The sequence below is a fragment of the Cygnus olor genome, chromosome 8 (genome assembly GCF_009769625.2).
Source record: "Cygnus olor isolate bCygOlo1 chromosome 8, bCygOlo1.pri.v2, whole genome shotgun sequence".
Classification (NCBI taxonomy): Eukaryota; Metazoa; Chordata; class Aves; order Anseriformes; family Anatidae; genus Cygnus; species Cygnus olor.
Genome location: NC_049176.1, coordinates 10,689,664 through 10,714,029, shown reverse-complemented (window position 1 = coordinate 10,714,029; position 24,366 = coordinate 10,689,664). Strand labels below are relative to the sequence as shown.

Here is a 24,366-nt window from a genome sequence, read left to right as displayed (position 1 = left end):
CAGAAATACATTCTGATAGAGAGCTGGGCTGTTGCTGTATGGGTTAACCAAATGGGTTGCAAGATCGCTTTTCATTCACCAGAACCATAAAAGCTAGAACATCCCTGCCCGACAGGCAGATTTCTGTAGTCCTATAAAATCAGTCGTTCTGGCCTTCTGCAGAACTTAAGACGGCCCTCTGTAACTTCAAAATAAAAATACAGAACTGACAACTTCATTTTATTGAATGAGGAGAAAAACAGCCAACAGGCAATGAAATGTTGTACAAGAAAACAGAACAAGAATCCCTTTGGGTTCCCAAGCAGCCACCGCGATGGTCAGTTAGTCCTGGCAGATCCAACCAAGGTGCTGGAAAGCTGAATACACGCCTGTGCCCACCAGTCCAATGAGTGCAGCGGAACCGATGGCCCCTCTCCTTCGATTTTTTGGCTCTGGAAAAAGACAGATTTTATCAGTTCAGCAGCAGTACCCGGCTCTCTCACCCAGGCCACTCCCAGCTCTGCCGCACACAACCTTGACTTGCTGCAAGTATGTTTAGCTTTGGCTGACCTTGTCCTCACCTTTAGAAAGGAAAGCTGGGAAACTGCTGTGAGTGTGGCAGACCCGAACCAATAAAAGTGCACAGTCAGGTGCCCGGGATGATCCCCCCAGCGTGGTTTGCTGCAACTAGTGTGGGAAGCAGCAGATGAAACTAAAGAGGGAGCAGGAACTAGAGATTAATCTCAAGGCGTACCCTGAGTTTGCGCTATTATTAGAGTGGAGCTCTTTCTGTTGTCAGGAAAAGCACAATGCAGCGTGCAGCCTGTGCACCTGCATCCTCTGCTCCGCACCCTGGCTGGAGGGAAGCTTTATGCTGCCTCCTCGACAGGAGCTGGCGAGAAGCGTCTGGAGCCCCTGTAGGAGGCTTCAGTTTCCAAGCACCTGCTGTGCTACAGGATGAAGACCCACCTCCTGTGTAGTAGCCGTAGGCGTAGAGGATTCGCCCAATGATCCAGGCAACGCCGAGCCCTGTGGCAATCCGCTAGGAGGAAAGGAGAAGCATTAAAGGTTTTGGAGGCTTGTTCCTTGCACCTGCTCAGTGTTACAGCAGCCCTGCGTGTGGCTGCCAAAAACCACAAACTGACCAAAAGCGTGTGGCTGCCAAAAACCACAAGTGACCACAAACTACAGTGGGGGTCCTGACCCAGCTGGGAGAACTGGGAATCAGCCTGGGAGAAGGGTGTGAGTGGTGTGGGGAGCTAGGGTGAGTTTCGGATTGGGTCCCTTTCATGGCACCTCTGGGGTGCCTGTGATGTGCTGCAGGGCCTTGCGAGCCCCCCCCCCCCACAGGCACAAGCAGGTGTACAGGTTTCCCTGCTGTGGATTTCTGCCTTGCCACTTAATTTAAAGCTTGCTGCAATGTGGCTTCAGTTTGTCAGATCCGCCTGTGCCACTTCCTTCCCTCTCCGAAAAGGAATGTTCAAGATGGACCTGCTTTGTCTGGTGGTGGTAAAGAAAAAGCTCCTGGTTTAGTCTCTCCCAGATGGACTGCCTCCTCAAGAGTTGTCTACCTCTTTCATTTAAAAATAATCCCGGCTTTTTTTGCATCCTTCACACACCTTCTTTGGTGGTGAAGGTGGGTGGGAAGATCACAGTGTTCCCCGTCTATTTTTGTCAAACTCTTCTTGAAAATGTGCTTAAAAAGGAAGTGAAAGGGTCCCCAGCCTGTACAAAACCAGCTGCTGAGTGGCCCTACTGTAAGCCCAGCAGGACCCTGCAGGTGTGGGAGAATCAAGCAGGGTTGGAGGGACCCTCCCCAGCTGTGGGGCTGGAGGCTGTGAATGCTGCAGTTTGTCTAACAAGCCACACTCAGGGGAAGGGAAGGGGCCTAGTGGCTGAAGTATCGGCAATGATTTATGAAATACGTGTGGTTCCCCTGCACAAGAGCTTGTACCACTGCATTTTCAGAAGGGGCACGGCTGTGCAGTGGGATGTGGCTGGGGAGGGAGCCTGGCTGCCTCCAGAGGGGCGGGCTTGGCCTCCTGCCTGCTCTCAGTCAGGGGTTAAGGGCAGAGTTCAGTCACGCAGCCCTGCGTGCTAGTCACTTACCGGATGGTAGATGCCACCAGTGGCTAAGAAGAACAGGAAGGAGGGATAAACTTCCAGTCTGAAAATGAGAGAGGGGGTTATGTTTGTGTTCAATTGCTCGTAGAGAGAACACGTAGACATGCAGAGAGTTGCAAGCATCCCTCGTCAAGGTCCCTGGTGGGCCTGACTGCTGGGAGTCTCCGTGCTCAGGAGGGCTGCTCAGTGCTGTGGCCAGAGACGGAGGCACAAGCGAACTGCAGCACACACAGGCTTTCAGGGACTTCATCCCTGCCTGTGCCTCTGTCCGGCCGCCCACCTGTTCTTTCCACTTTGTGCCCGAGCTGCTGCTAAATGCTGCCTACCACCAGCTGACCCAGGAGGAGCTGTTCCCCCCAGCCTCCCTCCGACGTGCTCTGGCCCACGTTAGCCGGGTGGACCCTGACCACGAGGAGACGAGGGCAGTACGGCATTCGCACGCGGTACTCACGTGTTCTGGTGCGCACGCTGGATGCAGTTGAATATACGGCCATGCTCAGGATCTGTGCTGTACATGGTGGGGTACTGTCAAAGAAACCCAAGAGCAGAACGTGAGCAATGCAGCCCAGCCTCCTCCAGCAGCAAGGTGCAGGCCCTGCGGCACCTCTCCCCGGGGAGCCCCGTGCTGTGCTGCTGCCTCTAAGACTGACTTGCTTCAAGTTAGAGCCTCGCTCCCTGCCCCGCGGCCACAGCTACTTTGATGAAACTGCTGCTTGCTCCCGAATGCTTTTGTTCCACTGAGATCCCTTTGCTCCCAACACTGCAGGGAAAAGAGGCTGTGTGGTTTCTTGCCTGTCAGTGTTTCCGGGCTCGAAGCCTTCTGCTTTCAGCCGTCTCGGCTCAGTGCCAAGTGCCCGATCTGCCAAACCCTGATTTCTGCTGTGCGTCTGCTCCAGTTTGGAGAGCTGAAATGTCGGCTCCATCCCTTCTGCATCCACATGGCGGGGCAGGAAGTGCCAGCGGGGCACCCAGAAATAAACAAGGTGTCGCCGAGCTTATCTGTAGCACTACAGCCCGGGAAGGCAAGGCCTGCGCGCCCTTCTGGGCCGGGGAGGGGACGAAGGAGGGGTGCTGGAGTGGGCCGGCTGCAGCTCCCTGCAGACAGGCTGTGGTGTCCCTGCTGCCAGGTCCTGCGTGTTGCCTGGTTTAGGAAGAGCAGCCAGGGGACCCAGCAGCACCAGGGGCCTGACGGTGACCCAGACCAGCTCCCAGACACACTCCTAATGCTCCTGCGGCTGCTGTTTGAGCCCGTATGAGGGGCTGAAGCACGAGGCAGTGCCAGGCTCTGGTTGTGAGCACGCTGCATCTGCTACAACTCAGGCGCACGCAGCACGTGTGGCAGCAAGCCGCTGGCACCAAGGGAGCAGCCCACTGCCTCAGACGGGGATCGCTCAGCAAGGCCTGGGGCTCTCCCCCCTCACCAGCGTCGGAGCTGCGGCCCCTTCCCGGCCCCTCCGCCTGAGGAGAGGAGGGCTCACCTCCACGTTGTACTTCTTGCGGGCCTTTGCCACTTTCACGGCGAGGTGCGTGACCAGGACGAAGCTGGCGGCCCCCGTCAGGATGACGTAGCCGTACTCTTTGGAGAGAACAGCCATCTTGGTGCTGGGAGGAAAAGAGAGCCCGTTACTACTGCAGGGTGGGGTTGGGGCAGTGGCAGCTCAGTGCAGGCAGAATTGTGTGTGTGTGCACGTAAGAATTGCTGAGCATGGACCACAGTCATCCTAGCACAAGGACTGGCTGAAGGAGAGGAGAAACTCTCAGGGATTTTTTACCTTTTGGTGCCTGCTGCGTATTAAGCAGAACAAACCAAGGGCTCCCTGCTCAATTCCAGTCAAGCAAGCCTTAAAACCACGGACGTGTTGGTGTCTGGAGGACCCTAGTCTGGCCGCTGGCTCGGAGCACCCCTACAGCCAAGAGCAGACCCCCTCAGCTCCGGCTGGCCACAACCCCTGACACTGCTGTCCTCGCTGACACTGCTGTCTCTGCGGGGGTGCTCGGGTCGGCGGGGACAGACAGAACGCTCTGTGGAGGACTTGTCCCCTTCCTGCACCCCGGTGCTCCTCCTGCACGAAACCAAGGAGTGGTGGGCACTGCCCCGTACCTGCTCCCATCCCAGCCTCTGGGCAGGATGCAGGCAGGACCTGCACTTGCAGGAATTTCTCCACAATCAGGCTAGAGACCAGGTCAGCAAACGTAATTATGTCACTGTGCAAAGCCTTGGGTCACCTCCGGCCTGAGCAGCGCAGCCAATTCTTGTCCCACCACCTTAAAAAGCTTGTAGCAAAACCAGGAACGGGCCAGAGTGGTGCTGCAAGGACGGTTAAAGATCTGCAACAGCTTTAATGTGAGGAACAATCAAGTAAGTCAAGACTCTTCGTCTTGGAGAGCAGACAAAGAGGAATGGTATTCAATAAAGCCTGTAAAAGCTAAAGAGGGTGGACAGAAACCGGTTGTTTGCTCCAACACCAGAACTCGGGGCCACCAAATGCAGCCAGGACAGAGATTCAAAACAAACAGAGGTGTTTTTTCACACGATAAAATGGCCAGACGAGCGACGCTCGCTCCCAGCAGCCTCAAGGAACGGGCTCAGAGTCACAGAGAGCGGCCCCACCACCATCTGGCACCAGTCCTCTTGCACCATCCCAACCTCTGGCTGTGTCCACGTGAACAGAGCCCGTGCTGTGTCATGCACCACAGCAGAAGGCAGCGGACACCTCTCTCTCCAGCACTAAGCCAATTCCCTCTCCAAACCAAACCTAACCGAAGCCCACTGCCGTGATGCAGCAAGGTGTTGGTGTCTCTGGCACTGTCGCACCAGCACGATCTGTTGGCAGGGGCAAAAACGTCCCTCCTCGAGGAAGCAGTGCAGCCAGCCTTCCTACTGCACCAGCACCGCTCACAGGGGCTCAGCAGGGAGCAGGGGTTTTATTTCTCGTTTGCAAAGGGATTTTGATCAAGACAACAGCTGCCTTTGTCCACGTGAAGTTTGGTAAAAAATTCTTAGTAAGAATGCTGAAAACTTTAACTAAGACAGGTCAGCTGCACCCACATGTAATAGCAGTTAGAGGTCACGCTGCAGATACAGACCCTTCCCACGGCGTAGAGCAGCTCCACGGTCACATTTCCCCCTTCAACTCCCAGGCTCGGTGGAGAAGCCCCGCGCAGCAGCACGGACCAGGCCTTTGGCAGTGCTACGCTGTCATTTGGAGTTTTACCTTTTATCTCAGTAGCAAAGGGCGCAGCTCAGTCGCAGCAAAGCATTAAGCCAGGTGTTATAAACCTGCTGCCGGACCTCCGCTACCGGTCCAGAACTACACAGTGCGCCTTTGCTCTAGTAACCAGGAGCCAGAGCAATTAAAAGCCAACACTTTCGGCTGCCCTGACCGCACGCCTCGCGGCTGCTCCCTGGCGCTGGTGCGTTTCACCAACCTTCGTCCGCAGCACAAGGCCTCTGCCGACGAGCACCGGCGCCCCGCACAAGACTAAATCCGTATCTTCCCTGCAGCAACGCTTGCGCCTGGGCCCGCACCGCCGGGGGCCAGCGGAGCACGATGCAGCACGGCCGGAGGGCTGCGGGAGAGCTCCCAGGGAGCGCTTTTCCCCCGCGGCAACGATTCCCGGCAGGCTTGCCGCAACCACCGCCGCAATCCGGACTCAGCAGGGCCGCCCGGCCTCCCCTGCAGCCCCCCGCCCCCCCGCAGCCCCCCGGCCCGCACTCACCCGCACCCCGGGGCCCGGCTCAGGCGCGGTGCGGAGCAGCCCGGGGCGGGAGCGGAGCCGGAGCGGGGCCGGGGCCGGGCTTGGCCGCGCCCCGAGGCGGGGCGAGAGCTGCGGGCTCCGTGCTGCCGGCCGGGGCCCCCCCCGGGGGCTGCGCCCTCTCCCGGCCTGCCGCAGGCCGGAGGAGATTTTGCGGGGTGCGTTTGGGGTCCTCTCGTGGTGGTCGTGCCCTGTTCCCTCGCAGCCGGTGCGGGGCGGGGAAGGCAGCCCCTCACTGCTGTGTTTGTTCGTGTAAGCGGACACCGCGCCTGCAGCCACCCGCGTCGGCGATCCGCGGGATCCCGCTTACGTCCCGCTCTGTTGTGGCCCGCGACACTTCGGTAGGGAGACACAAGCCCCTTTCAGCACCGGGGCTGGGTGTAAGCGGTGTTTTACTTTAAAAAGAAACGCAGTGTTAGGGAAACGCGGTACAGAACAAATTAGCAGGTGGATTTTTTGGTTCTGAAGGCGTGCATAAACCAGCAGAGGGACAGGGGGACCCACCACAGCAGGACAGAGCGCGTCTTTTGCTGTTGCAGGTATAATGGAGAAGAAAGCAGGACCCCAGGCCCCTAAAAGTCCTGGGTTTAAGCTCTTTGCTCACACGCCTGCCTTCCCACAGCAGGGAGCTCTCTGGGCTGGTCCCAGTGTGGCCAAAAAGGCCTCGGTGAACTCCCTGGCTACGGCACAGCTCTGGGGCCTCTCCTGCACCTCCTAACTCCTCATGCCTGTCCCCGTGACGGGGCAGGCCGCGCGCTGACCCTGCTGTCCTGCAGTCTCACGGTAAAACAGGAGCGTAAACGCTGCTGGTCGGTGCATGGCTCTGTCCGCACCTCTCGCACCCTCACTGAATATTCTGCCAAGGTCCCGGGTCCCAGCGGAAGAAGAAAGGCGGAGGGAGCACAGCGAGTGAAATTGGAGCACAGAGGCTTTCTTCTCTGGCAGTTTTATTTCACTTCAAAAAAAAATAGCATCTAAAGTGGGGCATAATATGGGAAATCATTCGGGAAGGGCCTGCCTTCAGTTCCCAAGTCGGCGTTCGGAACGCTTTGTAGGGCTGGTTCTAAGCGACTGTGTCTTCCTCCTCCTCCTCGTCCTCCTCCCCCTTCGAAGTGTGGACTTGGTAGATGACGGCACAGACGCCAGCCAGCCAGGCTGCCACGGTGCCAGCAAAGAATATGCAGAAGCCAACGAAACACAGGAAGATGTAGTCCTGCTTGTGCAGCTGGGTCAGGCAGCTGAAGTGCAGCTGTACCTCCGCTGCAGGCAACTTCAAGGCACGAAAGGCTTCTGGTGTGTAGCAGGTGATGTTGTCAGCATCTGCAGAGAGAAGAGCAATGGCACGATTCTTTTGCCTGTTTCTAAGGCATTAGTGAGTAGGAGTGCTGCTAGAAAAATGACGGAGCAGTTTGCTAAACTGCAAAATTTCTCCACACTTCATATCCTCCTCCCTCCACAGCCCAGGAAAAATCAGAGTCACACCTTTGCCAAACCACAGCTGCCAGAGTGATTTCTGTGGTGGTGTCTCCATAGGAAAATATAGATCGTTGGATTGTGGGACCGCGACAAACTGCTATAGCTCACTTTTATTTTAATAGAAGAGCACTTGTAGGTTGCTTTTTTTTTTTTTTTTAAATCTTAGCTTCTGAAGTGACAGGGCTAAATTGAAAGAGGCCCTTGTAGGCTAGAATAACGAGGCTTGCATGCAGGGAGTCAAGTTTGAAAACTAGAGTGGTTTGCAATTAGGCATAGTCTCACCTGCTTTGTGAGAGAGAAAGGAAACTCATTAGCGATTCAGTTCCACTGAAGTAATGACTATGTCCTGTCGGATTCTAATATAGGCTGTGATACAACAGATGCTGGCTTTTCCCTCTGAAGTCAGCAAAGGCTGATTGTGGTAAAAAGCACTGTCTCCTTTTGGTGTCTGTTAGAAGCACAGCGTGCCTTTGGCCGCAGCCCTCTCCTTCGCCTGCAGGTTAACACCCTGCGTGCCAGCCACAGTTACGGTGACAGACACATGCGGGTCACGTATGGAAACGGGTCAGCAGGGAACAGTGTGATCGCAGCCCCACTGAATTCAGCAGCAAAACTCCTGCTGGCTTCCACAGCAGCACCCTGACTCTTCCTGCAGACCCTGTCCAGTGAGAGCCGAGAGCAGAAAAGGGGCTGACTGGGTTTCAACCCAGCTTTGTTTTCAGCATTGAGCAGAACTGCTGTAGCAGGACTGCAAAGAACATCTGCCTCCCAGGGATGCTGCGCAGGAACAAGGGCAGTGTTCAAGGTGAATGACGCTGGAGGAACCCGAGAGCCCAGGACTGGGGAGGCTGCACCAAGGAGGTGAGAACAGAGGCAGGAACAGACTGCAGACATTTCCACAGAGTGTGGAGGGCGGTTAGCTGGCCCTTAGGGACACACTGATACTGCAGCAGCAAGAGAAGATCAGATGGAGAAAAGGCGGGACATGCAGAGCAGTAGCTTTCCCACCGCAGATTTCCCCAGAGCCACATCAGGCTCCTTATTCTTGGCACCATGGCCACTGACTCGCAGGCACAGTGACACCTCCTGAGGCTGGAGCCAGGTGTTTTAAGGCAGCAGCAGCGGCCTAGCTACTGGCTGCACTTCCCCTACTGTCCTGAGGATGTGAGCAAGTGGGACTGTGAGGGTGGAGTGCACATAAGCTGGCTGCTCTGACCCATATTTTGTGGAACGCTTAAGATGGGACCCACAGCTGGCACGCAGTGGCACAGCCCTGTAAGATATAGTTTTGGGAAAGAGATCAGGGAGCCCTCGCTATTCCGCATAGGTTTGCGGGAGTAGGGAGGAGAGGGGTCCTGCTCACATAGCCCTCACCTGGGAAATGCACGTTGGTGTCTGTCATCCAGGTGATGAAGTCCAAAAAGGAACAGTTGCAGTGCCACGGGTTGTCACTGAGCCCCAGAAACCTCAGGTTGGGCAGGTCCCGGACGGTGCTGGTGTCCAGAAACGTTAAGCCAGTCCGGCTCACATCCAGGTGCCTCAGCCAGGTGTTGTTGGCAAAAGCATCCTTCTCGATCGCTACAAGGTTGGGGTTGTCCGAGATCTTCAGCACCACCAGGCTGAGGAGCTGCGAGAAGGTGCCGAAGGTGACCTGCGTGAGGTTGTTGAAGCTGAGGTCCAGGTAGACAAGCTTGGCCACACCGATGAAAGTGAAATCCAGGTCGTCCCCTAAGAGGTTCTTCTGGCAGTCCAGGTAGACCAGATCAGCCAGGAAGCTCAACTCCACCGCTGGCAGGTAGGAGACGTTGTTGGCTGCCAGAATCAGCTGCCTGGTGTCCAGCGGGATGGCTGCGGGGAACTCCTGCAACTGTCGCCCCGTGCAGTTCACCTCCAGGTACCCACAGCTGCACCCGCTCGGGCAGTGCGCGCTCCCCGCTGCCATCCCTGTCCCCAGGAGCAGCAGGAGGAGGAGGCTGAGGGGCCGCCGTCCACCTGAGGGAGACATGGCCTCCCACCTCGCGCGCCACTCGGCCCTAGGCGGGCAGCGTTACCATCGCCGCGGAGCCGTCCCTGGGGAAGCGCTGGGACTCACCTGACTCCTTGGCACGGCGCCTGGCTGGAAGCTGAGCTCCCAGCGGGTTTTCACCTCAGCGCGGCGACGCCTCTCCAGCCACCTGGGGGGGGGGAGCGCCATTTTACCTCAGGGCAACTTCTCCCTGAGCCGCATCCCCAGGGGAAGGGGGCCGGCCGCCCGCCACCCTCCTCACACCTTTGTCTCCTCCTCGCACCTTCCTCGTCTCCTCGCACCTTCCGAGCCTCCTCGCACCTCTCGGAGCCGCTGCCCGCCCGCAGGGGGCGCCTCACCCCCGGAGCCTCTCGCGGCCGCGCCGCCCCCGGCCTCCGCCTCCCTCCCGCCTCCCCCCGGCCCCTCAGCGCCTCACGCGGCCCCGCCGGGCGGTTGGCCGTTAGGGGCGGGGCTCCCTTAACGCCCGCCCCCTCACCGCCCAGCTCCGCCGCTGATAGGCCGGCTCGAGCGCTCCATCACGGCGCCGGCCAATCGGCGGCGGAGGTAGGCATTTTGAAGCGGCGGCGCGGCAAGATGGAGACACTCACCTTCCCCCGCTACAGCCCCGACGACATCGTCACGTACCTGCGCGGGCACCTGCTGGCCGGCGCCGAGGCCCGCGGCCTCACCAAGGCCGACCTCTTCGCCACCCCCAAGGTGCTGGGGGGACGCGGGGGGCCGTAGGTGGGTTAATGGCTGGGAGTTGTGTTCACGTAATGGGGCGTTAGGGCTCGAGCCGCCGGGGGTTCGGTCTCGGGGGTTAATTACCTCAGTAATTAGCGGGGGAGGTGCTGACCCGTGTCCTCTCCTCTCGCAGCCCGAGGTCCTGCACATGATTTTCATGAGGATCCTGCAGAAGGTCTATGGGATCCGCCTGGAGCACTTCTACATGGTACGTGTGTAGTTGCAGACATAACAAAACATAAAAGGAAAAAAAACCTGCACTTTCCAAACTACATGTTCAGTTATCTCCCTTTTATCCTCTCTCTAGTGAGTGGCAAATAACATACTGTGTTTTTGCCTAATCAAATGAACAGGAGCTTAGAAATCCTTCCTCTCTTCCAGAAAACCTGTTATAGGGCATCTTGCGCGTGTGAGGGTTTGTGCTCCCTATGTTCAGTGAGGCGGCTGCTCTGTTTGCTTGGGCAGGAATGAACGTGTGTCACTGCAGCTATCAGCATTGCTACCACAGGCTTCTTCCAGCCTGGAAATACGTTCCCAGGAAAAGGTTCTTCACTGAGGCAGCGGCTGGGAATGCTCCTTGGAGGAGTAGTCGCAGCACCTGGCCTGCTTCAAGAAGCTCAAGAAGCATTTGGACAGCACTCAGAAATAGCATTTAATTTTTGAGTGGGCCTGTGTGGAGCCAGGAGTTGGGCTCAATGATCCTTACTGGTCCCAGCTCTGGATATTCTGTGGTCTGTGAGGTATTGCTGAGGCCTTGCTGGTTTGAACAGCCCACCTGGTCTGGAAGCTAGCTTCAGCCCAAGTTACTTGTAGAAATATATAGTGGTTTTGTGGGTGTCCTCCCTCAGGGTATTTTTATTTTTGTTTTTATGGAGAGGAGAATGCCTTCTCCCCAAAGGAACTAGAGGACATGAAGAGCTCACTCACCACTGTAGGCTATAAGAAAATTCTCTGTGGTTAAGCTGTGGATTTAAGCTGTGGATTCTTCTCTGATATGCTGCAGGTGCCAGAAATGTCTGGAAGGCCTAGGAGGGGCTGCACAAGCCCTGTGAAGGGCTGTTAAATCTCAAGGCACTATCTCTGGCCTTGAAATGGCATTGTCTTCTTGGGCATCTGGCTTTGGCCATTGCTGAAGGAGGGTCTCTTAGAAGGACCGGTCTAGAAGGAAAGTAAATGGTGCCTTTTGTGTTTAATCATTTCCACCTCTGAAATGGAGAGGAAGGCAAAGAGAAGTGCAGTCAGTGGTCTGGGCTAACTGATACCTTGTTGATTAACATTTAACTTACCTTGTTTCCGCGAGACAGGAATGGATTCCTGACAGCAAGAGTAAATAGTATTGTTTCGTGCTGGTTCTGGATAAGCTGAAAGGGAAAATCATATGTGCTCATGACAACTTAGTTCTTCAGACAATAACATTAGCTGGGATATTGTATTATGAGATTTAAATTATCAGAAAAGGCAGCAGTGTACTACTATCTTCTCCTTCTAAATTCTTCATTTTAAAAGAGTTTAATGTTTGATTTTCAGATCTTTAAAGAAAGAGGCAGTCTTGCTGTTTGTTAGGTGTGTAATGCAGAGACTGTTTTGATTCTATTTTAAACAAATCAAAACGGTGGATTTAAATTGAATTCCAGCATTTGTGGTGTTGTTGCTTTAGTTATTGTTGTCTTTTTCAATTTTGGCCAGCCAAAATTGACACTGAAAATAATCTACTAACTAACTTGATGACATCTTTCTGCTTCTAACTTGTGTTCCCCAAGCATGGGGAAAGAAATATCTGCATGTTTAACCTATTTGAATGATTTTATGTTGTGGAAGTGATCCTTTGTGTTTTCTTATAAGTATTCTCTACTGATGTGTTGACTCTTTATTCTTCAGATGCCCGTCAATGTTGAAATAATGTATCCGCAGATATTTGAAGGCTTTCTACCTGTTTGTAATATGTATATTCACATGTAAGTACAAGAAGGCATCCGTTCATTCGTTTCTCCTTATAAAGGTTCCATTTAGTAGAAACTATGCTTTTATTGCGGGTAGTGGCTCTGCTACTTGTTGGCTCTGAGTGAAGTGAAGTCTGCAGATAAACGAGAGACAGCAATGCTGTAGTGCAGGGTAATTCCCAGAGGGCAGCTATCTTGACAAAAAGAACGTATTAGCTTAACTATATCTAGCCTCCTGTGAGGAGACTTATTTTAGTCTTATTTAAAACAAAACAATAAAAACCCTAGCCATCCCCCCCAACCAAGGTGGGGCACTAATCTATTCTTTTAATGGCTAGAGGTTCATTGTTCCACCTGGCGGAGGAATCTTGGATACCTGTCGTGTGAATTTGATGTGTGAATTCTGTTCAGACTTTGTTGAAATGTGTGTTAGTTTTCCCCTTAAAACCGAGATGAAGCCTCAAATCTGACTCCCTTAGTTAAGTGAAGGAGTTCCTTAATTAAGGTGAAAAGCTGATCTGCAGGCAGGTATTTTGTCTATAGAATTCCTTATGAGATACTGTAAGAATACCAATTTTTAACACTGATCTGTGTAGTCCTACTACTTATTCTCCTGAGACATGTTGTTGCTATGTGCTTGTACATGTGCTCTCGAGTGAGAGGACAATGTCTTTAATAAATGTGTATAGTGCAAAAACTGAGTGCTGATGACTGAAAATAAGGCTGTATTCTGTTTCCTTACAGGGAGCGCTTCCTTCCAGTGTGCCGGGTTAATGATTTTCAAATTGCTGATGTTATAAATCCAAGTAAGCAAGTGCATTGTCAGCCTTGTGTTTCCTGGGGTGGATATCTTGATATCGAGGGGCTTTTTCTCATTTGGCATAGGTGGGCGTCTGCTCCTCTGATCCTGAAGGTGGTCTTTAGACAAGATGGTTCTAGTGAGTGGTTTTCCACCTTAGTCCCTATGTAGGCTAGTCCAGTTAAATATCTGAGGAGAGTCTTTTGTACTGCTCTTGTCTTCTGATCTGGAGAGCGAAGTGTGACAAGCTTTTAATAATGTAGGAATAGGTGGTAATGGAAATCATATGGCATTCCAGAGTTGATAGGAAGAATGTCTTATGCCAATGCCTATGTAGGAACTAATTGAATTTTTGCTTCATTCTTTCCAATGCTTAACTTTGGTGATTCTGGTGCAAAGAAACTTAGAGTTCTTTAGAATTGCCTTTTCTATCACTTCTGGTTCTGGCTTGTGTAAGACATTTGAGAAGGTTGTAATCATCTTTCACGCAGTTTACTTGGAATAGAGCCAAAATGTCCCTGCAGTTCCAACAGCTAGCTTCAGTTAGCCTGAGAGTTACGGTGAGGTTCGGTCTTCAGGGCTGTAGTCAAATATTGACTATCGCTTCATTGTGAAGCTGTATATTACTAGTCTTTCTACTAGGTGCCATTTTTATTTGTTAAGTAACATAGAATTGCTGAGACCTTGTAAGTTCATAGCTTGGTGCTGCTTTTTGTGTGGTCCATGAAATCTTTGCAAGGTGAGCAGGGAAATAGCGCATTTGCATGCTTCGGTAATTTCTCTCTTTGAATTGCGTTTTGCCCAACTTCTTCTAAGCAATTGCAATGCAGGTGGAGACCAAAATAGTGATGTCTTGTCATTTCCATTCCAGAGGCAAAGAGGACAGCTCGCTTCTTGAGTGGCATTCTCAACTTTGTGCATTTCAGAGAGTCCCGACGTGAGGCCTACTTGGAGCTGCAGATGAACTATGTGAGATTGGGTGCATGTTACTCCAGATGCTTAAGTATATTTAATGTTAACCTACATTTGGGAGCATAGAGGTAGTGGATTTTTTAACAGTGTGTAAAATAACACATGAGAATCTTAAATATAGCCGAGTAATATAGGAATGTACCCATTTAATATTAAATAAAACTTCTTGTGCAGCTACATTATGCACTGTAAGCGTACACGACTACTGTAAATGGCTTAAGAAAAAACATTGCTGTGCTCTTAGGGAAACATCTCAGTTTAGAACAGTGAGTCGATGGGCTTGTTGATAATGTTGTAAAGGTTTCTGTATGGTACCATGGCTGAGTTACTGCTTAGGCTATCATCTGAGTTTTTTCCAGTAACTTGTGTGATAGTTCAGTTCAGCCTTGTAAGTGAAGGTTTGACAATTCAAATCACTTTGAGAGAATATAGATGTAGCAGTTGTTGGGCTGAAGCTAGGGCTGTGGGCAGTTTCTTTTCTGACTATCTCAGTAATTCAGAGATTGTGAATGCCATGTGAAATAATGATGAACAGAGCTCTAACAGAACTCGAAAAAAACAATACTCCCCTAAAATAAAAATCTTCATGAATGCTTAACTTGCAGAAATCAGCTATGGAGAAACACCAGCAACTGGAGACTGCAAATCAGGAGGCAGCAGTGAAGCTGGAGAAACTGAAGTATGTATGAGGAGTAAGGGTTGTGAGATGCAGTATTTCTTGGCTTGCTCAGTGTATGTGCACAATGGGACGCCTAAACAGGAACTGGATATTTGAGTTTAGTGATTTGATGGAATTGGCTGATAACAACAGACTTCTTTGAACTTGATCGCAGCATTGCACTGTTCAACTAGCGCCCAGAATCCATTTCCATCTGCTGGAAATAAAGCTCTTTTTAGACCGTGAGAGACATGATTGCATTCAGTAACCTGTTTTTGGTGTGTGTGTGAGACTAGATAGCTATAGATAGTGGGATCTAAGTGTGCGGATGCTGTGAGTAGAGATACTAATTAGTATTTGTTAATGGGAGTGAAATTCATAGCTCACTTTCATCATTTTTCTTTCAATTGACTACTGTCTCCTCCAGCAAGTGCTGTCACCAGGTGCATCCACGTGCCTGTGGTGGTTTTACCCTGCTGGGCAGCTGAACTCCACTATAGCTGCTCTCTTACCCACCCCTCCTCAAAGGAAGAGGGGGAGAAAATACGATGGAAAAGGGCTCAAGGGTTGAGATAAGGACAGGGCGACAGCTCGCCAATTACTGTCTCATGGGCAAAACAGGCTCAACGTAGGGAGACTAATATAACTTATTGCCTATCACTAGCAGACTAGAACAGTGAGAAACTAAAAGCAAACTAAAAACATCTTCCTCCCATCCACCCTCTTCTGCCTCCTCCCCCTGAGCAGCACAGGGGAATGGGGATTGTGGTCAGCCCATAACATTCTCTCCTGCTCCTTCGTAGCCGCTCTGCCCCTGGTCCACGTGGGGTCCCTCCCACGGGATGCTGTCTCTTCCAAACTAATCCTCTGCTGGTTAGCCTCCTTGGGAAATAAGCCAGAAACTATAGAGATGTTTCTGTTGTGTTGCACTCACGGTTATAGAAGTAGTTCTACTGGTATTAGGCTAGAAGAGTTGCTGGCAGGAAATAAAAATGTGACTTTAGGAGTATGTAGTTGCTTTGAGAGGATATTTTGTAAATTGGGGGACTAGGATGAAACTTTCTTGCTGTTATAGTTGTTTTTTAGTGATCTGTCTTTATTGCTTATATAGCTGTAGGAAGTTCGTCTTTAACTTAATGGATGGGTAAAGTTGCCTTCCTCAGTTATTTGACGTGGCTGCCCCATTCTCTGTTTCAGGCCATTTAGTCCTACTGACTGTGTCTTTGCACCATTAAGTTTTGTTTTGCTTGTAGGTAATAGGATGAGAAGGTGGCTAGTTTCCAAGATTGCTTTCAAAACAGAAAGCTGCTTCCCTGATAACTGCTCCCAGTATGTGCAAGGCAGGAGGTTTTCTGGCTAGCAGTAGTTCTATCCCAATATGAGCTGTTTCTATGGCATGTAATATTATGCAAACACCGTAAATCCAAATAAATTGGTAGAAGTGTTGTGCTTTTGTACTTGTCTTTATTTAATGGTATCTTTAAATTTACAGTCCTATATTAAGCCCGTTTCGCTTATTTCTGAAATAGCTCTTCAGAGTATGCTTCACCTCCAAAGCCTTGTAAGCAGAGGAAAATAAGTTGGATTAATTTCAGACTGCCTTAACCTGCTCCGTGATGTTGCTGTACACTACTGACCTGACTATAATGATGCTGAAATTGTCCAACACCTTTATTTTTTGTTTAGTACTGTTCCAGTTGAACAGCAAGCAGAGTTCAAGCAGCTGTCAGATGACATTCAAGAACTGGAGCAACTGCTAAGCCATGACTATCGTCGGAAAACAGTATGATATCTTTATATAATCCTCTGAACTGCTGCCATGGCTTCTGATCACGGGTGTTCCTTAGTTCTGTTCGTTCTTTTGGGTTTGTTCCCTACTTCTACAAAGAATAAAAAGGACCTTGGTTTAAATCAGAAAAGGTCATTGCAACACCATGTCCTGTCTAATCCCTAGCATTACCTGTGAGGAGCGTGAAACATGCATGATATCAGAAGTTTATTCAGCTCTTCCTTTTTGAAATACGGTATTGTGTTGACTTGAGAGATCCCTGTATTATTCTTAGAAATGTGATGCATATGTTTCTCTCTTAAACTGTTTTCTTTCTGAATTCAGAGAAGGAACTGGAGGTGAGCTGTGGCAGGAAATAGGATGAGGCCTACGAAGGTCACCCCAGTGGAATGACTAGGAGAAAGAGTAGGGTTGATCATGGGGTGGGGTCACTTCCCAGCAGTGGCACCTTTCACCTAAGATCTCGTAGGTAAACTTTTCAGCTGCAATAGGGTGAAAAATATGTGGTTGCTCTTTTTTGTTACTTTAAGCCACCATTATTAATAATATTAACCATGTACTCGAATTCTCTATTACAAGGGGCCTTGTGTTAACTTTTCTCAAAAATGGTGCCTTTTAGACTGCAGTTTTGTATTCTAGTCATGGTGCTCCAAAGAAACTATCAGTGGGTCTCTCAGAGACAGATCTGTGATAGAAGGGCAAAGGAGCTAGTAGTCGTAGAGGTGTTTAAATTTGTTACTTTTTTTCTCAGGCAGCTTTGCAAGAAGTGATTTCACAGAAGAAGTCAGATATTACAGAGAGGACCCGAAAACTGGTAAGTACACCTCAGCGTAGGCTGTAGCTTAAATCCGTGTTCAGCTAATAGATTGGTTTTCTTTCTAAGATCAGATTATTCTTGGAGCTAGGTAATATTCACGTGGTGATTACTAGCTGTTTTTTTTTTTCAAAAACTGCTTCAGCAGTTTTTTCCAGAAGCGTTGCTGCAGTAGCCTGTTTTGTTGTTACTTTTTCAAATGCCCGTCCTTGCAATGTAAAGCTGTGTGTTCAGGAAGCTCATCACGGGCAACAGTTCTGAATGCTTGAGAAGGTACAGACTAGCTTACATTCATAGAATGGCTAACGCGGCAGCCACTGAGTTGGCTGGAGAGAAGTTAGGAGTTTTTTGAGAGGTTGTATGGGAAGAGTTGCCCTAAGTGAGGGGCTGTGAAGGAGAGAGCTGCTAGTCATGTGTGTTAGCTGGAAGGATGTTTGTGGAATACTAGTTAAATACTGTCCTTGCAACTTAGTGCTGTACCGCTGTAGACATGTTCAGGGAGCAAAGTGGACTGTTAATTGTTTTGAGTGAGAATGTTATGATTTTAAAAAAAAAACAAACTCTGAATAAACTTCCTAATGAGGAATGACTTACAACAGAGAAAAGAATGTGTCTAGCCTTAAGATCCTGACAATTCTGCTTTACTATTAGCAATGTAAGTGAACAAAAGTACATCTTTGTCTTTAAAACTAGAATGAGCTTAAAGTGACAATGGCTACTTTGAAAGAAGAACAAGAGCAGCTAAAATCAAAAATTGTGGAGAGTCCAGAGGAACTGAAGAACTATAAGGAACTGATGAAAGAGACTGTTAAGAAGCTCAAGAAATCCAAGGTGAGGTTTTTTTCCTCCTTCCACGTGAGGAGGTATTTGATTAGAAAAAAGTACATGTTTTACTGAACTCACATTGTCTTGAACTGGTTCTTGAATAAGTTATACTTCTGGTTAAAAAGCAATGTAATGGTGGTTAGTCTCAAATGAAATCAAAACTTGACAGAAAACTGAAGACTTTTGGTGTTTTTTTTCCTTTTTGAGAAATGGAGTTGTAGTCACTGGTGCTTTGTCTTAAGAGTAATTGTTTACTAGTGAAACTAGGTGTATAGCTCTTGAATTTATTTATTCCTTCCTAACTGCTTGCTCTGGAGAGATGCCAGTATTTTTGGCAGCTCACAAATGTCCTTGGGTTTAGAACAGGTGCTTTATACCATCTCTGTTCTCATTCATGGTTTCTGGAATTGCTGTCTGTCTCTACTAGCATGCTGAACTCTGAGCTCCCTTCCTAGTGTTTTTATGCTTTTTTTATGGTAATGTCCATTTTAAAAAATGTTTGTTGTTCATGAGCACTCATGAATCTGTGAAGCTTACCTAACTTTCTCTCCCTAAGGATTTTTGTTCCAAAACATGGCAATTTTATTGCTGTAATACCAGACATCTGTTTTTGTTTCATGTAACTTCTGTTTTACTAGTATTGAACTTCTTCACTGTACAGTTTTTCTGTCCTGACAGCTTTTGTAGTAAGGTGGTTGGTTCAGTGCAAAACACTTATGTCACTTTTCCTATGTTTTTGTTTACAAAGATCTCATTTCAACAAATACTAAATATTAATTCCAGTGTATGTTAAACAATGAGGGAATGGGCATAAGTCAGTATACCTTAGTGCTGTACAAAATAACTGCTGAATTCCTAAATTGTTCTTAATACTTTTTTTTGAAGCAAGAGGTTATTGAAAAATATGAAGGTTACCGAGACCTAGTTGAAGTTCTGCCGTCATGCCAGTTGGAGGTGCAGTTATATCAAAATAAAATGGAAAGACAGGGAGAAAATGTGGAGAGACTGGCCAGTGTATTATCAGAGGTTTGTATTCCCCCTAACCAGATATAATTTGGGTAAGTTTAATATCAGTCCAAGTCAGGCAATCATCAGTAAACATCTGCTTTTTGAAAGTGCATCTCTTGTCTGCCCCAAAAAGAAAGAATTCAGATAACTTCAAAATCTCATTATGAAAAACATCAGTAAAACAGCTGCTGCTTTGCTGCATGTCACTAACTAATGTACTATTGACCACTTTTAATAGTCAAGCGTTTGTTGCCATAGAAACCTGACCTAAAATAGTTTGAACTGTCTTGGGGTTGTTGGTAGGAAATGATGGAGGAGGAAGAAAAGCGAGACCCAGTTTCTTCTGCCTATAGAGCAGAAACTAGAGCAAGAAATTACCAGTTCAGGACTATTTCACATCCGAAGTGCTTTAATTTTACTGATGTTACTAAGCTAGAGTTTCACTGGTGAAATGGTTATCTTAATAAAGCACCTTGTAGTGCTACTCAACTGTGTGAGAATGCAATTGTTAGGAGCATTTGGGGGAAAAAATGTAATCTTTTGGGGGTATTCGTATAACATGTTCAAATTACTGTTGCCTAAGAGTTACAGCAGACCTCCTAGTAGCTTCTAAAAATGACACAGGTAATAGGATCTTGTCCATTCCCATGTATTTCTAATCAGAAACTGGAATATTAGAGGGAGAACTGGTTAGTAATCAATCTCTTAAAAAGCAGGAAGACTGTTCTAATCTTAGGGAGCTTCTAACAGGATATATGGTTTTATTTCCCCCGTTTAATTTGTTTCAATACTTCTTACATGCTGTAGGTCAGAAATCTGGAGGACCAGCTTGAGAGTGCTCAGATAGAGCTGAAAAAGGGGAAGACGGATGAAATGTCCTTAAAGAGGCTGGTCACTGCAAAACATGAGAAGCTGTCTACAGCTGAAATAAGGATAAAAAAGAAGCGTGAAGATGTTGAGCAATATAAGCACACTGTGTTTGAGTATGGATGAGTTGATTTTTCTGCCTGGTGCTACTTTATGTCTTTATGTGCTATCAAAGTTCATGTCTGGTACAAGCATGTAGCTTAGCAGCAAGAGGAAAAAGAGTGATGTGGGATAGCTTTGTATGAAGACCAGTAGTGCTGCAGGCAGGGACTTGGTGTCTCAAATCAATAATTGCAATGTGACTTGACAGCAATTCTTTTATTGGATCACTAATTTAATTTATAATGCTTATTCTGGATTCTTTTATCTTCTTAAAGAGAATGTCACATTGGGATAATTTTCCAACATATCAGACTTCAACAAAGCCCCATTTGCCTTTCATGAATTTTTCATAATTTCCCTTGCCACTTTTGCTCATTATCAAAGATGTTCAAGACCCATGGGGAAATGGGGCTCGTATCTCAGAGGAGTATTATCCTGACATGATGCTTCTAAAACAAAAGGAAAAGTGTCATTTGATCAAAGCCTCTTAGCCCATCTTCCCTTCTACTGTATGCTAAAGGCAAGTTGCACAGCAGTGTTTACAGCGCAGCAGTAGCAAACTGCAGCGTTGTAAGGTCATGGCTTCACTGTGAGATTCGAAGTGCTGAACTGTGGTAGAGAAGGCTCGTTGTATAACATTTTTTTTGTATGCTGCTAGGAAATGAAACACGGAAAATTATTGGCTGGGGTAGCTTAACTATGGATGAAGAAAGCTTTTTCCGTGTAGCTGAGAGAGGCAACTAAGACTTAATCATGCGGAAAGGCTTATGTGTTGTGCGGAAAGGAAGCAAGATTCCCAGGCCTCTTTTGCTCTTCATGTAGGGTATTGTATCAGCTAAAGAATATTGGAAGGAAAAGTAGCTTTTAATTAAATAAAGAATGAAAATAATACAATCTAATGCTCTTCTATACTAAAAGTTGCTGCCAATTTGTTTTTAATGTGTTAGATATTTCCCTTGAGAATTGAAATTAGATCTTTTGATAAGAAAGAGGGAAAGGGAGTAACCTTGGTATGAAAACAAGTTTTCACTGGTGAATAAGAGAATGCGTCCTGATTGTTCCCTTGAGATAAGAAGCTATAAGTAGGCTTTCACTAAGTTTGAGTGACTTCAACCATTCTTTGGAGAAAGCAGCAGTTCCAATTCCAACTGTAATTATTGTGCAAATGTTAAATATAAACCGGTAAGTGTTTTACACGTGAAATCAGAGCAGATCTCCTGTTCCCACAGTAACTCTGCTGATTACGTGGTAGCTCACAATTGAAGCTATCTCAATTTACCTGCAAGCTGGGGTGAATTTGGAAATTACATGCATGGATGTATGGGATAGAGCTCTAACTTGGTGGGAGGGAGTCTGAGGATGAGGAGAACGTGCACTTCGTGTTTCAGCATAAATGAAAGTCAACTGTATCACTTTTTCCCTGGTCCGGTGGGTCCCAAGCCAGGGCTGGCTTTTAGTCAGGGCTCTCTACTCACATCTGTGCTACATGGTTCAGAGGTTGGAAGATGCCGTGTCCAGTTGTCTGCTGGCTCGAGCTGGGTCAGTTCCATTGGAATCATTTGAGTTGTCTTGATTGGCAGCGACTGAGGATGTTCAATGTATTGCTGTAACTCCATTCTGAATTTTTCTTCCTGTACCTATGCTGTTCTAGGTTAAGGATCAGACAAATTGGTTGAATAGCTCAATACTAACTCTTCTTCTCCCACTTTTAGGTATTGTAACAGAGTTCAGGAAAAGAGAGGTGCTGTGTATGATAAAGTGACAGCAATTCACAATGAAATTCAGCAGACAAGGTTCAAAATTCAGCAGCTGAATGAGAATGCTGAGAAAGAAGAAATGAAAGCCAAAGTGAGTGGTATGGTTTCCCTGGTTGTATGGTTTCCTATGGAAAAAGGCGGAAATCCTGGCGGGTTACAAGTAGAAGATCACAGTCTGCTTTTAGCATCTCCTTTTATCTGCTCATTGCTGAAGTACCATCTGTGCTGGGAGGACAGGGGTAGCTGTCACAGAGGCAGAGGTCTTGGTGGTACAGGTTAATACGGAATGGGGCAGTACCGGCGTGAATACTGTGCTAGTGCTGGTGTTTGAGCCTTAGAATTGTGAGTGCTAGAGTTAAACAACAGGTCATAATACTGGGATTTTGCTTCCGGCTGCTCTTATTCTTAGGATGTTTTATAACTTTCCTGTATTCTGTGAATACTTCCCATGCCAAGGACAAAACTTTGAAATCACTTGTGACCACCAGGCCACTTTCACTTAAGGTTTATACTTTGTAAGGATTTAACTTTGAATTACTTTTCCTTCTTCCTAGGAAATATACCTAAATCTGAAGGCTGGATTGGAGAAGCGCCATGACTCTCTCATAAAGACAGCAAAGAATTATGCAGCCTCAAGAGAAGATAAAATTGCTGAACTGAAGAAGGGGCTGCTGAGCATTCAGAGTCCTGGAAGTAGTTCTTGAATCTGCCTCTACTTGTATTCCACTTGCATTATATTTGTCTTCGTATCTGAACTCAGCAGCTTGTGTTTTATGTGCAATGGCTAATTATTCCAGGCAAAACCCAACTTTCTCTAAAACCATGTCAGGACGTATTTAGCTTTCTAGACAGATCCCGATGTTGTGAGCTTGTTAATGTGGGTAAGAAAATACTTGGTTTCACCTGTTTGTATTGTTTTGGTCGGTACCCAATTTGGGAAGTAATAATTCGAGTCTTGACAATTTTTTTGTCATTTAGACAGAATTCTGCTTTCTGTAGAAACTGTTATACAAATTTTAATCTTGGATGACCTGGCTTTTTGGGCTGGCCTGAATGGGCATACTGTTCAAGATAAGGCAGTAACAGCTGGTATTCCACTGACACTACTGAATTAAAATTAAATCCTGATGGAGCAGTAGCATCCATGTAAATGCCAAATTATTCTAGTCATGATGTTGGTGACTGTAAATGTTTAAAGGTGTCATTTTAGTTAACAGGTGAGTACCTCTAGATGCTCAAACTTGTTTTTACTCTGCATAGTATTGGACCCTCATCTGTCTTAAAGCCCATGTTTGGGTGCTTAGTCCTTTTAAAATAAAAAAGTAGTTATATAGATGAATATTAGTAACGTAACTTGTGATGGCACTCAGCTTGCCATAGTGTTTTGAGAATGTTTTTGGTTACTTCAAGAAATAAAATGTTAATTTTTAAAATAGTTGATATAAGGATATTTAACCCTATTTCTGTTATGCTTTTTCCTTCCCTACTCTCCCAACTGACTTAGCATAACGTTCCAATTGGAAAATAAAATTTGATTTGGACACTTGTAGGAACGGGTACTAAAAGCTTTCATAATGAAGGGGAGAGGATTCAAGCCTGTATAGAGAACATCTTTCTGATTTCTGTAATTCAACTTCTCTTGGAGGTGCTAGCAAGTCGGTTAGGAACAGTGGGTGATCTTCTAAAGCTCTTACTGAGGCATTAGACTATTTTAAGTTTTTTCTTTGAATTTTCTTTTTACATCATAGCACTTAAACTTCAGTGAAAGTCTGTGTTAATCTGCAAATTTTAAGTTAGTACAAAGTTTCTGGTACAGCTTTCCTATTTCCGCCACGTATAGTCTGAGTGTGGTAGGTCACTATTACAGGTAATGCAACTTAATGTTTTTAAGAGAGTGAATATATTGTTCATCCCAACAGTCCTGCAGTGTTGTGCAGTATTTCCTGGTGTAGAGACCAGGTAAGTGTAACTGCTCATGCAGTTGATCTTTCCAAGAGATAAAGGTGTTAAGTACATGAAAGGCACAGAAAAACTCTGTGGATTTAATGCACTAGGCCATATGTGGAATAATTAGTGACGTTTTGGGTATTGTGTTTTGAAAGTGAGCTTTTATAATGAAACTGTATTTCCATGTTGTGTGTTGAAGCATTATGTTCTCCATGTGCAGGGGTGGAGATGCCTTCTATTTTTTTTTTTGCTCCATTCCCTAAGCCATAGCATAGATTCTAGTCTGACACAGTTACTTTCTATGGGAAAATGCAGCTTTTCGTTGGCAGCACTCACTAATGAATTTGATGCCTATGTAACACAGCGTGACTAGTGTTTAGGTATTTCCAGACTTGGAGTATTTTGGAATCTCCAAAGACAGCAAGGATAGAGTTTTCCGTGAGCTTTCTTGCAGTATCCCTGCTTCTCATGCCTGTCTAGCCCATGTGGCAGCCAGCAGCAGCACAGGAAGCTAAGCATTCCTTCTTTCAACTGCTCTGAGAATTTTGGGGCGTGGGTTGTTTTGTTTTACTTTGATGTTATACAAATTCAAGAACACTCACTTGACTTGTATTCTCTAAACACAGCAGCGGTGTTTGCTTTCTAATATCGACTGGTTGGAGGTGTTCAGCTGCTTTAACAGCCTAGATGTTACAGCAGCTCTCATGAAAGAGATTCACAGAAGCTTCAATTAGATACCGTGAGGACTGTTTCAGCTACCAGTTTATTTTGACAGGAGTAGCTGGGAGGAAGCTGCGTGTAAAG

The 24,366-nt window shown here is 47.5% G+C and overlaps 3 protein-coding genes across 5 annotated transcripts; 1 reads left to right on the top strand and 2 right to left on the bottom strand.

Annotated features, from left to right (window-relative positions):
* Positions 1 to 206: 206 nt before the first annotated feature.
* Positions 207 to 9,508, bottom strand: MGST3 (microsomal glutathione S-transferase 3). Of its 3 annotated transcripts, none has more exons than XM_040566434.1 (6): positions 9,428 to 9,508; positions 3,582 to 3,705; positions 2,555 to 2,628; positions 2,089 to 2,146; positions 949 to 1,021; positions 207 to 431 (listed from the first exon to the last, which is right to left on the bottom strand). In XM_040566434.1, the coding sequence occupies exons 2-6, from the start codon at positions 3,696 to 3,698 to the stop codon at positions 322 to 324; spliced, it is 432 nt and encodes a 143-aa protein (XP_040422368.1). In that variant the 5' UTR covers positions 3,699 to 3,705; positions 9,428 to 9,508; the 3' UTR covers positions 207 to 321. The 3 variants fall into 3 exon arrangements, with proteins under 3 accessions (XP_040422368.1, XP_040422367.1, XP_040422369.1); XM_040566433.1 differs by lacking the exon at positions 9,428 to 9,508 and adding an exon at positions 5,824 to 5,976; XM_040566435.1 differs by lacking the exon at positions 9,428 to 9,508 and adding an exon at positions 5,533 to 5,557.
* Positions 6,789 to 9,355, bottom strand: LRRC52 (leucine rich repeat containing 52). Its single transcript, XM_040566427.1, has 2 exons — positions 8,710 to 9,355; positions 6,789 to 7,179 (listed from the first exon to the last, which is right to left on the bottom strand). Exons 1-2 carry the CDS (start codon positions 9,338 to 9,340, stop codon positions 6,923 to 6,925), a joined length of 888 nt encoding a protein of 295 aa, XP_040422361.1. The 5' UTR covers positions 9,341 to 9,355; the 3' UTR covers positions 6,789 to 6,922.
* Positions 9,509 to 9,892: 384 nt separating the features above from the next.
* Positions 9,893 to 23,055, top strand: NUF2 (NUF2 component of NDC80 kinetochore complex). Its single transcript, XM_040566426.1, has 13 exons — positions 9,893 to 10,057; positions 10,218 to 10,292; positions 11,963 to 12,039; positions 12,769 to 12,830; positions 13,695 to 13,792; positions 14,401 to 14,474; positions 16,140 to 16,236; positions 16,994 to 17,056; positions 17,750 to 17,887; positions 18,767 to 18,907; positions 19,697 to 19,872; positions 21,571 to 21,706; positions 22,170 to 23,055. Exons 1-13 carry the CDS (start codon positions 9,935 to 9,937, stop codon positions 22,317 to 22,319), a joined length of 1,410 nt encoding a protein of 469 aa, XP_040422360.1. The 5' UTR covers positions 9,893 to 9,934; the 3' UTR covers positions 22,320 to 23,055.
* Positions 23,056 to 24,366: the final 1,311 nt, after the last annotated feature.